At 39.0% G+C, this 13844-nt stretch overlaps 1 protein-coding gene across 5 annotated transcripts in view; it reads left to right on the top strand.

Annotated features, from left to right (window-relative positions):
- LOC120807217 (casein kinase II subunit alpha) overlaps positions 1-13280 on the top strand; it is a 25660-nt gene extending 12380 nt beyond the window's left edge. For 4 of the 5 annotated variants that reach the window (XM_040158982.1, XM_040158980.1, XM_040158979.1 and 1 more), the window contains exons 7-13: positions 808-891; positions 1143-1253; positions 3508-3609; positions 4117-4217; positions 4557-4705; positions 4808-4897; positions 11703-11821. In XM_040158982.1, coding sequence (XP_040014916.1) covers positions 808-891; positions 1143-1253; positions 3508-3609; positions 4117-4217; positions 4557-4705; positions 4808-4897; positions 11703-11821 — 756 coding nt within the window. Of the gene's footprint in view, positions 1-807; positions 892-1142; positions 1254-3507; positions 3610-4116; positions 4218-4556; positions 4706-4807; positions 4898-11702 lie in introns of all 5 variants that reach the window. The other variant, XM_040158981.1, reaches the window with a different exon arrangement.
- Positions 13281-13844: the final 564 nt, after the last annotated feature.

The following is a 13844-nucleotide window of genomic DNA, read 5'->3' as shown; positions in this document are numbered from 1 at the left end:
AATGAGCTAGAAATATGAAACTTGGCCAAATAACTGGAAATAATGTGCAAATGCTTCCCAAAAGAAAGATTGGAAAGATGGTGGTGCTGTCATTAAGGCCCAAAAATGCAATTTTTGGAAAGGCCACACCCCTCAAAACGTAAGTCTAGTTGACTTGTGACACACAAGTCCAGCTCAATGTGCTCTAAGAAAAAGCCTCCTGGACCACTGAGATACACTATTATACATGGGCAAATGCAATCCTGATTAAACTCAGTGGTAGCTGAAACGCGGCAAAAAACAGCTTAGCATTTAATAGCTGCTTCCATTGCATTACCCTTTTTCTCTTTTCATAAGCTGTCATTAACTTCAGTTAAAGTATTTACTTTTGCTAATTTTTTTTGGCAGGAACAGCACTGAAGTAGATTATTTTCGTCAATGAGCTCCCCACTGCATTTATGATATGATTGACAGGATGTTATTTACATAGTGGACACTTTTTCTGCATAAATTGTGATGATGAAACGTGTTCTTTAAATAGAATTAAACTAGCTGAAGGGACTTTGCTTGGCTTTGTCGAACCTAAAACTACTTGTTGCTGCTCGTGTTGTTTCTTCTGTTGAACGCAAAAGGGTTAGAACCCGCAAAGTGTCGCTTGTGGCTTTATATTTTTCTTGGTTTTCGTACATGCTTGGGTTCTCATACAGTACTAGGCGTTTGCTTTGCCCATCAAAATTGAGTTGTCCAGTAAGCAACATGTTTTTGTAATCTGTTGCTGTTCCTTTTTGACCAATGGATAACACAGTCCATTTGCTCTTTTTTTTGTAGGCCCTGGACTACTGCCACAGCATGGGAATCATGCATAGAGATGTGAAGCCACATAACGTGATGATTGATCATGAACACCGCAAAGTTTGTGCACCGTTGGTCAAAACAGAAAGATACCTGAATTATCAAATTTAACTCTTAACCAAGTTTGATCATTATTGTTGTTGTATAGCCTTTTATTTGGCTGTAATCCCTCTACTTTTGTTCTTTTTCCTCATTTAGTGGTTGGTCTCATTAATTCAGTAACGTGTGACAAATAAGTAAATGTTAATTTACTCTGCTGTGTTGAGCACTAATACATGAGCTTTCTAACCACTTCATTTCTTTGCATCCAGTTGCGCCTTATTGACTGGGGTTTGGCTGAGTTTTACCATCCAGGACAGGAGTACAATGTCAGAGTCGCCTCCCGCTACTTTAAAGGACCTGAACTCCTGGTGGACTATCAGGTACGCGGGCTAGAATGCTTCAAGTGGATTTGGCATATTTTAATTATTTTATAGGTTTTAGTGGAGATCTTTCTATAAAGCCCGTTTGCTTTGCATTGGTCTTGATTTATCTGTCACACACACTCTGAGACACTGCTGGTCACATTTTAGTGTTTCAGAGGGGAGTAGCGGGTTGCAGATGGTACATCTCAAAGCTTTTGACCTTGCATTTATTTGCATTTTTTTTTTTTTATCAGAAAAGGCATCCATAACTGATCAGGATGACCCCTTAAACCTGGTTCTGGAACCCATTCTGAATTATTAAGAACTCGAAGCATTTTTAAAGTTGGCTCTTTTATCATAAGTTGAAGAAACCAGACAGTGTAATTAGCGGATTGGAGTCCACCATATATACAGCAGACAGCAGAGCAGAAAAGCCAAGTCACACACATTAAATTTTGACATACCGCCTTGTGGCTGGGACGGCAGCTGTCAATCACAAGCCAATCCCTCCCCTTTCTCCCAGCCTTTCCTGGCCAGCAATAAATCCACATTAGCAATAAGAGAGAGGATAGCAGAAGATAGGATTGATAAGTGATCAATCCAGTCAGCCAAAGAAAATCTTGGTCGACTGAAAGCGTATCCACTCTTCAGCCAAATCAATTGGTCGCAGGGAAAAAAAATCTGCGCATTGTCTCTAGATTAACTAAATTGGCCATGGTGCACTCTACCTGGTAGCCTTATTAGCCTAAATTAACTATAAATAAACAAAAAAAGACAGTATTTAGAGCATATTAATCGTTATAACCTAATTATTTTATACTAAATTGATAACAGACTCAGAGCTGACCAGCATGCACCTGCCCATATTTATATGATTTCTGAAAACAGAACTGTATCAGCTGGTGATCCCAGCACAACAACTATTGAGGAATATGCACTCAAAGCATCAAGCATTAAACACGGAAGTTGACGGAGCCCCCTTAATGCAAACAAGTCAGCCTACTATTTTTAGATGATGTGCCATGTTGGTTGTTAAGCTGTGATGTTGCAAGCTGCTGTTTGCAAAGTTTACACTCGACTTTTTGGTCATCTGTTTATAACAAAATCAAGCCACAATGACTTTGACATGGTGCCAATTAGTTTGGAGCTGACTCTGAGTAAAAGTTATATGTAGCAGTCTCCATTAGGTTAGGCGAGTTAAAAGTTGGGAAAACAAGGGGGTGATTTCACAACACCCCCTCATTTTCACTGGTAGTCTGGCCCTCCTGCCACCACAGTAAATAAGGGTTTGATCCTGGAAGACTATTGATGTGGCACTTTTGAAAGTATATGAAAGTAACAATGTTATGAATGGCATACCAGCAATTGTCTGACCAATGAGAATTTGGTCAGACGAGAGCATATCGACCAACCAGCCCGATTGGGAGACTACAACCCTATTTAATTTCAGGATTATAATTGATTTTATTAAGGTTTAAAATTTTACATTTGTTTGTAGGGATATATTTTTGAGTTATGATGACTTAGCTTTTCTAAACATCACTGTTAACTGCGCTTTAAACCATATTTTGTCATTTAAAAAATTGAATAAATTATAGTTCTGTTCTGAATTCATTATTTTTCTTGCACAGTACTAAAAAAGAACTAAGAGTATTACTGAAGTACAAGACAGATAAGATGTATGAATACGAGTACTATTACTGATAAAATTGTAATGACACCGATCCCTAATAACAGATTATTGGTAATGTAATCACTTATAAATACAATTCTGAAAATAATAATGATGAGGATATTACAGTCAGTCAGTCGGTTAACAAGTTTCTGTCTGGATGGAATTAATGTTACTTTATGAGTGGTTAAAAAGTGAACTGAATTTTAATTTTTACAATATTTGTGACAGTCTCTTCCCGTACACTTCATGACCCAGCTTTATGAATTGATTTAAGATTTCATAATTCGATGATAATTATATATTGCAGCCATGGCAAAACTCTGGCAGTAATGAATGAATCTAGCTTATATGATGCAACTCATCCACAGAGGTTTTTGGTATTATAAGAGCCCCACTGAGTGGCCCATGCTCTAGTTGCAGGTTAAAGCAAAATCACATGCTTATTTCTGATTGTCAGAGGAGAACTGCATCATTTACGCATTTCTTCATGATATAACAGTGTTCATTTAAACTGTGTCTGGCTGGATTTCATGGAATTGAATTTTCTGCTTTCATTCTACCTGTGCTCCTTTGAGACTTATTCTGTGTTTATTTCAGATGTATGACTACAGTTTGGATATGTGGAGCCTTGGCTGTATGCTGGCAAGCATGATCTTCAGGAAGGAGCCCTTCTTCCATGGCCATGACAACTATGACCAGGTAAACACAAAGGGTGATGGAGCAAAATTCTCCTATTGGCCACCTTCAGCCCTTCAGTAGCTGGTACGTGATGTATTTGGACAGACTTGTTGATTTATTTTAATGTTTATTTTGGCGGATGTAAGGTTGGCATAATATTAGGAACACCTCTCAGTATGACCCAGTCTAGTTAAACAGCACCACATTATTACAGCCTCCAACATTACCATTAAAATAAAGCACCTCTTTCAAACAGATTCAGTAAAAACTGAACATTGTAATCCTCATGAAGGAAGGATTTTTTACAGGGCTTTTAATTAATTTCATAACACAACAATGAGTTGTTTTAACAGTTTAAACAGTATTGACATCAATGGCATTTCTGGCCACAGATCTCATTGGAGTAGCGACTACCAAGGATTTTCTGGAGCCAGCTTTGGTGGTATCAGTGTAGGTTTGTGTCTAAAGCAGGTCAAATCTCTTGTGCAGAGGAGACAGGCTGTTTGTTCCTTGTTTGTTTTCCTTTAGTTGGTGAGAATTGCCAAGGTTCTGGGAACTGAAGACCTCTACGACTACATTGACAAGTACAACATTGAGCTGGAACCTCGCTTTAATGACATTCTGGGAAGGTGAGAGCTGTTACTGCAGTCACTTGATGATTGATGATGATGATGATTTGGTCATGGCTCTGCAGGCTTTTGTTTTGTTACTATTCTTAGCACTTACATTGGAGAAAAAGAGCTACATACTTTGAACAGGGAACTTGCACAAAGGACAAAATAATTTAAATTTCAACAGCTGGAGTTAATCCGTGCTCTATGATAAGCATAATTTATGGTTATCATAAACGCTCTGTAGGTTTGATCATCACAACACTTTCTGTAAGACTCCACTTTCTCCAATGTAAATTGATGTCAGAATTCAGTGTGTCTTTTATTTTATTTATTTATTAATTTTTTTGTATACAGACATTCTCGTAAGCGGTGGGAGAGGTTTGTCCACAGTGAGAACCAGCACCTGGTCAGCCCTGAGGCTCTGGATTTCCTGGACAAGCTGCTGCGCTATGACCACCAAGCCCGGCTGACTGCCCATGAGGCCATGGATCACCCTTACTTCTGTAAGCCCTCATAAACAGCCAATGTTTTTGGTTTATAAGAATGAAATTAAAATTAGTAATAACGAAGACAAAGTGATTTTGTTATACTTGTTGTCCCCACAGTCCCCATTGTGAAAGATCAGTCTCGTGTGGCCGGATCAGCCAACCTGCCCAGTGGGAACACAGCTGTTAGCACAGCCAGCATGATCACTGGTGAGAACACATACACATGCCCTAAAGTCATTATACTGCCATACTGTCTTTTAGATAAAAGATTTATGGCAGGACCACTCTTAGTCCATAATGTGTGTCTGTTGCAGCAAACTCTGTATTAAAGATTTGATCTCTTTGTAGTTTTGACTATAATTCATCTTAATATTTTCCTCTGCAAACTTGTTCAGGTCTTGGAGCAAAGTTTTACATCAAAGTACATAGGGAAACCTCAAAGGTGATCAGACAGATTTTAGATATCTCCATAGTGTAACCAGAATATCTAAGACACTGATTTGGATATAAGAACAAAGGCCAACGTTAAAGTTACTTTTGTAAGCATCCTTCACATCTTGCAGAACTGCTTCCTAGTTCCAATTTTGACCATGCACAATACAATGGATAAATCAAAATGTCCCTTTTGGTTACATATACTTGTGTTCACTTCAGTATACGTGTTTTAGATAATAGGGATACACTGAGCCTGAGGTTTGGTGGATAGGATACGGTAGTGTAATTCCTTAGGTTTCTGGAGTAGCCTGCGTTACACTCTTGTAAAGCTGTGGCTGGCAGTTTTGCTGTGTCCTCAGGTCTCAATGAGTTGGCGTTGTCCTAATCAGTAGGAATGATGGCTACAAAAATGAAAATTTTCCTTGAAGTTGGAAGTTCATCTTCGGACTGGGCAATATCACAATTAACTGTCACATTTACATCCATGGTGATTAATGAAACTGTCCTATTAAATACACCTGTGCACATGATTCTTCATCCTCACAGTGGAGATCTTATTAATTCTCTGTACTGAACAATAAACAGAAGATTATGGATTATGATTCTGAGAAATGCTTATTTAACATATTCAGTAGATAAGAACCCCTCTAGCATTCAGACCACTTCACTTTATTTACACTTTATTGTGCTATACATTTAATTTTAAATGGACAAAATCGCAATTTTTGCCCATCACTATACACCCAATAATCCATAATGCAAGTCTTTGCAATGAAAAAATTCTCCAAATTGTTGTCGAGTACATCCTCTTTAGCCTTGAAATGTATCTAACACTTGACTGGAGTCTACCTTTGGTAAACTGAATTGCTTGGACATAGTTTGGAAATGCACTCACCTGTGTATATAAGGTCTCACAATTCAAACTGCATGTTAGGAGAAAGACCAGGCAATGAAATCTGTAGACCTCTTCAATAAAATTGAACTGAACTCCAAATACTGTCTGGCACCACCTGCAAAATACCAGGCACTGCTCATCACCTGGCCAATATCATGCCTACAGTGAAGCATGGTACTGGCAGCATCATGCTATGGGGCTACCTCTCAATGGCAGGGACAGGGAAACTGGTCAGAATTAAGCGAAGGAGGAATGCAGCCAGATACAGAGAGGTCCTTGGAAGAAAACCTGCTCCAGAGTACACATGACTTGGGGCGACAATTCACCTTTCAGCACAATGTACCAAGTATACAGCCAAGAAAACGCTGGAGTGTCTTCGGGACAAGTCTCTGATTCAGTCAAAGCCCAGACCTAAACTGCATAGAAGATCTGTGGAGAGACCTGAAGATAACAGTTTACAGACACTTCCCATCCAATCTAAAGGCCTGAGAGCATCTGCATAATTTTTAATGAATTTGCAAACATTTCTAAAAACATGTATTCACTTGTCATTATTGCTTATTGAGTGTAGACTGGTGGGCAAAAACTGTAATTTTACTTATTTAAAATTGATTATACAACACAAAGTGCAAAGAGTAAAGGTCTGTGATACTTAGCCAATGTAGCTGACACATGTAGAGCCAAATCAAGGAAAAGAACAAATACATTGCTGGAAATGAAAAATGAGCAACTGTGAGGGGAGTCAAGTGTCTGCACAAGAAATTGTGGTGAAGAGAGGTCACACAACATTGGTGATTTTTAAATGGTTTGGATTTCTAACACTGGATAAACAGCGGAACGATAACAGTAGCAAGATATGCAGGTGACCTGTGCTGACAAACATGAGAAACACAACAAACATGCTACATCATTTGAAAAGGTACCCTTCTACCGAGTACATAAAATGCCAAATTCTAAGGTGCGTAACTGTTAGCACTAGCAGTGAAGCCCACAAACAGCCTCTTTTGGTAATGTTAGTTCAAACTCCAGCAGCTCATGTTCGTGTGTACCCTTTCAATCATTACTGAGTCTCTTCTGTTATAGGAACCAGATCAGTAGCTGTTTGTCAATTTATAAGTCACATTTTTCTAATTTATATATTTTATTTTTATTATGAGGCACATACAAGTAAATACAGCTGCCAGTACTAGTGTGCAATAGCCAGTATGTGTAACATGCTGATCTTTTGTGTGATATTTATGCAAAAGCATTGTTGCTGTTGCCTTGTTTAGGCGTAAACGTCACACCATGTTGGTTGCTGTCAGTATCAACTTATTCATTCAAAAATAAATTATAGGTTAGAACCATAACAAACATTCATTTGCTTTGTTTGCGATTCAATCCTAAACATTTAGGGTTAGTCAGCACAAAACATTTTGTATATCCTTAATGTTTAAGAAACATGTTGAATGCCTTTCCTTCCTCGTTAATGGTATTAAATGTGTAATAATTGTCTATCGACCAATATGTGTGATAATATCTTTGCCATATCGCCCAGCCCTAGTATATCCTAAAAAACATTGTGTAGTTGTGTTTGACATTCTCGTCTTTTCCTTTTACATATTTACATGTGCGAGTATGACCATCTTTACCGAAATTTATGTAAGGTTTAGTCTTCATATTTATTGTGGCTTAACCTCTGAACCCATAATGCATGAAAATGAGCACTATACACTAGGAATGTGCGTGATTAGTTGTCTAAATACTATTAGGTTGAACTCATTCATATTTTATTAATGTACAACACCGGTTAACTGTTGCATCTGAGATGTTACAAAGGCGAATGCCACTAACTTGGGTTGGAGCAACAGCAGATGCCCCCCCCCCTCGCACTAGTGCTAGGATGTTGTAAACATGCAGGGTGAAAAGTGGGACAGATTAATCTTGTAAAACCAGCACGGTTTGGCAGTATTTTGATCTAGAAAAAAAAAGGTTGTATGTAGACTGTTTCAGAATAAACTGGCTTATAAACATTCGACCGGAGCATTGCCTAGCCACATTCAGCACAAGTATTTGGACTGTTTCCCATTAATTACCTAGATTGAGGCGGCCTGCCAGTGTACTTTGTCCCACCACAGTTTCATAATGAACTGAAAATACTTTTACATTTCTCATAATAACATAAAAGAGCTCTAACGTAATGTTTGCACCATTGCTTTATTGTAGAGCTGTGCGCAGCACATTGATTCGCTCAAGGCCTCCTTGCCCCTCGCTCTCTAGCTCTCTAACTCTCTCACTCACTAACCATCACATTGACAACGGATGGAAGCAAACATAAGTCTTTTAAAAAAAAAAAAAAAAAAATGCTGAAGATGAACAGAGGATGGCTTCTGCAACAGGATAATGATCCTAAACACACCTCAAATTCCACAATGGACTACCTCAAGAGGCACAAGCTGAAGGTTTTGACCTTCACAGTCCACCGACCTAAACATCATTGAAAATCTATGGGTAGATCCCAAACGACGAACAAAAATTGAAATACTCGCAAAAGGGGATGTTACTAAGTACTGACCATGCAGGGTGCTCAAAATTTTGTTTTGGGCCCGTTTCCCGACAGGTCTGTCTTGTTCCCTCAATATTTCATGACAGATTAAGCAGATAAAAGGTGTTGAGTTGATTCCAAGTGTTGAATTTGCCTTTCGTAGCTGTTCATGGGAACTCTCAGTATGCAGTCCAAATGAAGGAAGCCATTGTTAGGCTGAAAAACAAAACAAATCTAGCGGAAAATTTAGGTGTGGCCAAATCAACAAGTTGGTACATTCTTAAAAAGAAGTAATGCACCGAGAGGCTCAGCAACACCAAGAGGCCTGGAAAGACCACTAAAGACAACTACAGTGGAGGATCACAGAATTCTTCCCTTGGTGAAGAAAAACCCTTCACAACATCTAGCCTGGAGGAGGTAGGCGTATCATTGTCAAAGTCTACAATCAAGAGACACCTCCATGAATATAAATACAGAGAGTTTACTACAAGGTGCAAACCACTAGTAACACTCAAGAACAGGAAGGCCAGCTTAGATTTATCCAGAAGACATCTAACAAAGCCTGCCCAGTTCTGGAACAAGATTCTTTGGAAAGATGAAACACAGATTCACTTATAACAGAATGATAGGAAGAGAAGAGTATGGAGAGGGAAAGGAACGGCTCATGATTTAAAGTATACCACATCAGCTGTCAAAAGATGGTGGATGCACTGTTATGGCATAGGCATGTATGGCTGCCAATAGAACTGGGTCACTGGTGTTTTCGATGATGTGACCGCCGTATAATCTAAGAAAAATTACAGTTCGGTTTGTTCAGCCATTGTTTCAGAAGAAATTGGAAGTTAGTTTGATTAAATTTGGTAGTTTGTTTGGTTAGTCTAGCAGCAGGGCGCCGCCATGTTGGATCTCACCCGTTGTTTTGCGATATTCTCACTCTGATCTCACCAAATATTCTTCACAGCAGCTGTAAGGCTCACTGGGTTTTCTTTGTTTAAGAAACACACTTGTGTTTGTTGAGTTCCCCAACAATACATTCTCCATGTCATACAACTCCAAAATTCAACTAATTTAATACAAGGTCCTACAAAGAGTACACTTCACCACTCGCGGAATGTGCCATATGGGCTTCACAGACAGCAACACCTGCACACACTGTCCCACTGCAATAGACAACCAATTCCATGCATTCTGGCTCTGCACACCAGTCGGTGTGCTTAAATAAAACATAATTAAATCAGTAAAACTTGTATTAATATTTGAATTATTCTCTCTAAGTCCCTGTCCCTAATAACTCCTCAGCACTCCTAATTCTACAGCATTAGGTTTTGGTGCAGAAAGCACAGCTTTTCCACATGCTCTCCTGTGAGACAGTTCTTGTTTTGCTCATAGATTGCTGTGACACTTGGTATGGAAGAGGGTGGTGAGCAGAGATATTTTCTGGCTTGTGTGAAGCTTGTAACTTCAAGCATGGTTCATTCTCTCTCCACCATTGCAGTGCACCTTGATAACACTCACGTTCATGTGGCTTGCTAGCTAGCCTGTTTAGTTGTGGGCAAAAAGGCAACATGATTTCATTCACAAAGGAGGTGAAAGCTTTAAAGCTAGCAAAGTTGAGGCTACGATTGCTAAACCTAACAACATTACCTTGCCAGTATAACCATCATCAGCTGTAACTTGTAAAAACAGCAACTCATATGAGCAAGTAATCTGTTAAATATTAATTACCATAACGTGAACATTAGCTATCTCTCGTTGCATTAGCACTAACAATACACAAAAATATCAATACATAAACAAAGTCAATGAACATTAGCGTTGGCTATTACTGACAGATTTATCAAATAGGGTTTCCTGAAAAATTGTTTACCAATGTATCCTTTTTCCTACTGTTATGCTACACCCAAACATAGCAAGTTCAGGCATCTTCAGTGGAGTAATGTTGGCCAACAAAAACTGAAACTGGGAATTGTCATCATAGATGACAGTCATACAGTGCATTCAGAAAGTATTCAGCCCCCTTCACTTTTATCATTTTGTTTTGTTGCAGCCTTACGCTAAAAATCACAAGTTATTTTTTCCCTTATCAATCTACACTCAGTACCCCATAATGACAAAGAGAAAACAGAATTTTTTTAAACATTTTACACATTTTTGCAAATTTATTAAGAAGGAAATGCTGAAATATCACAGTGACATTCAGACATTATATTCATACCCTTTACTGAGTACTTAGTTGTAGCACCTTTGGCAGCCTTGAGCCTTCTTTGGTATGACGCATCAAGCTTTGGACACCTGGATTTGGGGATTTTCTGCCATTCTTCTCTGCAGATCCTCTCAAACTCTGTGAGGTTGGATGGGGACCGTCAGTGGACAGCCATTTTCAGGTCTTTCCAGAGATGATCGACTGAGCTCAAGTCAGGGCTCTGGCTGGGCCACTCAAGGACATTCACAGAGTTGTCCTTAAACCACTCCTGCGTTGTCTTGGCTGTGTGATTTGGGGTCATTGTCTTGTTGGAAGGTAAACCCTTGGTCCAGGCTGAGGTCCTGAGCGCTCTTGACCAGGTCTTCATTAAGGATATTTCTCTACTTTTTGCTTTCTTGAAACATTGACATTTAGTGGACAGTTGGTCTTTCTATAGTTGTGAGGGCACTCACTGACATGATGCAACTCTAAACCCTCAAACAGCTGTCCTTGTTAGGTCATTGGATTGACTTCCATTCACTATGGACAGCCCAACCCAAACCCTAACTTTAACCAGGACCTCAGAAATAATGTTGTGCCTCATTAGGACATGGCTTTGGTCCCCATGAGGACTATTGGTCCCAACAAGGTCGTTGTTCATACTGAAAAGGTCCCAAAGAGGTAACAAAAAGGTGTACACACACGTACTGAGTGACCCAAAAGGCACTGCACTAGTTTAATACACTGAAGCTTCATATAAAGGGCACTCACATCATCAGAAAATGTCAGGGGATACAATTCTGACTGACTTTTCTAGTTTGGAATGAAGCTAAACACAGCTCTGAGATGTGACTCTTGTTGTGTTTTCAGCCGCATTAAGGGGTAGTTGACAGGATATAGGGATAGGTATGCTTATACTAAGCATATAGTATGTTGTGCTAGTTTTCTAATAATCTTTCTGGCTGTCATCTCTCAGGTATCTCTGCTTTGCCAGCCTCCACTGCCCTGGGCCCTCTCACTGGCTCGCCGGTCCTATCTGCTGCCACAAATGCCCTGAGCACCCCCGTGCCCGCTGCTGCTGGCGCCCCGCAGTAACACCCCATCTAGATCCATATTCATCCCTCCTCATCGGTCACAGCTCCACCACCACCCAGCTCGCAGGAAGAAACTGGACAGGTGCCACGTTGCCAGCCCTCACCACATCCAACCTAACTCAAGTGTAACTGTGCCTCACAAACCTTCTCTCTGGAGGATGCTGTCGTCTAAGAAAAAAAAGATGTTTTTTTTTTTTTTGCATTCCTCCTCTTCCTCGAATGAACGTGTTAACCCAACATCTGAAATGACTGTTCTGTGTAATTGAAATATACAAGTATTAACTTCATTTTTCCCACAAACTGTAGTGAATACAAATGGGTGTGTGTGTCTTTGTGAGGTGAGTCTGAGAGTGAGTGTCATCCATGGCTGATTCTGGGTCTCATCACCCCCCTGCGTTTTTTAGTTTTCATTGTGAAGACACTGGTCAAAAAATACATCAACCGAAGGAAAAAGAAAGACATGTTTGCTATCAGGACCAAAAGGAACACATCCTGCAGTAATGTCAAAAAACAAGACCTGATGAAAAAACTTAATTTACCTCCCGAGATGTCTTAACACCCTCCTGATCACAGCATCTTGAAAGTGTTTGGTGCTGTTCTGTTGAACACATGACACTTCAACACTTTCTTTGCCTGAGTAGTTTTGTCTTAACTTTCTAATAATACCAGATCACCAGTCTTCTTTTGATAATGCAACTCCCAGTCACCGTCATCTGTTGTTAAACTGTTTTGTATTGAATTGTTCTAGACTGCTGGATAAGGTTCATCACCATCAAGTGGTTTGATCAACTCTAGTGTTGTACTCTGATCTCTTAAGAAGCCAGGTAAGGTTCATTCAGGTTCTCAAAGAAATAGTTTCTCAAACATGCTGCTTTCCAGATCCTTGAATTGCTTCAAGTGGCTTTTCTTGAATTATTTCAAGATATAACCAAAGTTTACTCAGTTGGTTAGAAGAAAGTACTGACCAAACCTAGTTTTATTTTGTGGGAGTTTCTCATGGAGATGCCTTGATGCAGGTTGACAGTGTGGGTTCTACTGAATAAGATGATAACATGATACAATAATCATCTGCAGGTGACTTAAGCGCTGTTAGAGTTGTGACATGGTTAAGCTTTGTGATGAGTAATACAGTTTATTGGGTTTCACCACCATGTTGAGGGAAATATTGAAGTTGAAATGTTGAATAGCACTTCAGGGGTAGCATTTTGCCCAGTGTTTTAGTTTCAGAGTTTGAACATGTAAGTTTTTGACCCTGCAGTACATACACGTTTTTTTTTTTTTTTTCCACTTCAAAAATCTTAAAATGCAAATAAATCAAAACATGTATATGCTGACCTGTGAATGGAGCAGTTTGAGTCCCTACATCACTGTATATATTTTTATGTTCTTAAGACTAGTATTTGAAAATATGTGTAAATAAATGTGTTTTATTTATGACTGATTTATATCTGTCATGTTCATACATGTTCATGTTATTCATGTTCTCACATTGCATCAAGGTTACGAATTGCAAATGAGAAATTTCTAAAACAGTAATGTTATGTTTTAAATGATAACTTAAGAGTTTTTTCAATTTTCAGAGTCATTGGTTGCTGTAAGTATTCCTCTCCATACTGGCTGAAGTAATCAGTTTCTAATGTAACACTAAAAGCAAGGACAAAATCCACAGTCCTCGTTATGTCTAAAAGAAATTGATTCTAATTGTGAATCTGAACTCTAATGAGGTTTCTACATGCTCACTTAGACAAACCTGTTGGGTATCTTCCAAAGTTAGTCTTTTAGTACAAAATTCCTTCTTGGTGTTTTGCTAGACAGCATTTAAACACATTTCTGCACAAAGCAAGAAGTGAAGAATTTATCTTACATTTCTTAAATTGGAGTCACATTAGGAAGATATTATTTTGTGGCCAGTATGGACAGGAGAAATTATTACAATGACCGATAACTTTAAATATACATATGGGCATGTCATTAATGTATTAAGTTTGACTTAGAAAAAAATCTGTCTTGAAGACTAATCCTAA

The sequence above is a fragment of the Xiphias gladius genome, chromosome 21 (assembly GCF_016859285.1).
Source record: "Xiphias gladius isolate SHS-SW01 ecotype Sanya breed wild chromosome 21, ASM1685928v1, whole genome shotgun sequence".
NCBI lineage: Eukaryota > Metazoa > Chordata > Actinopteri > Istiophoriformes > Xiphiidae > Xiphias > Xiphias gladius.
The sequence above is the reverse complement of the archived record's forward strand: the minus strand, read 5'-3'. Positions and strand labels throughout refer to the sequence as shown.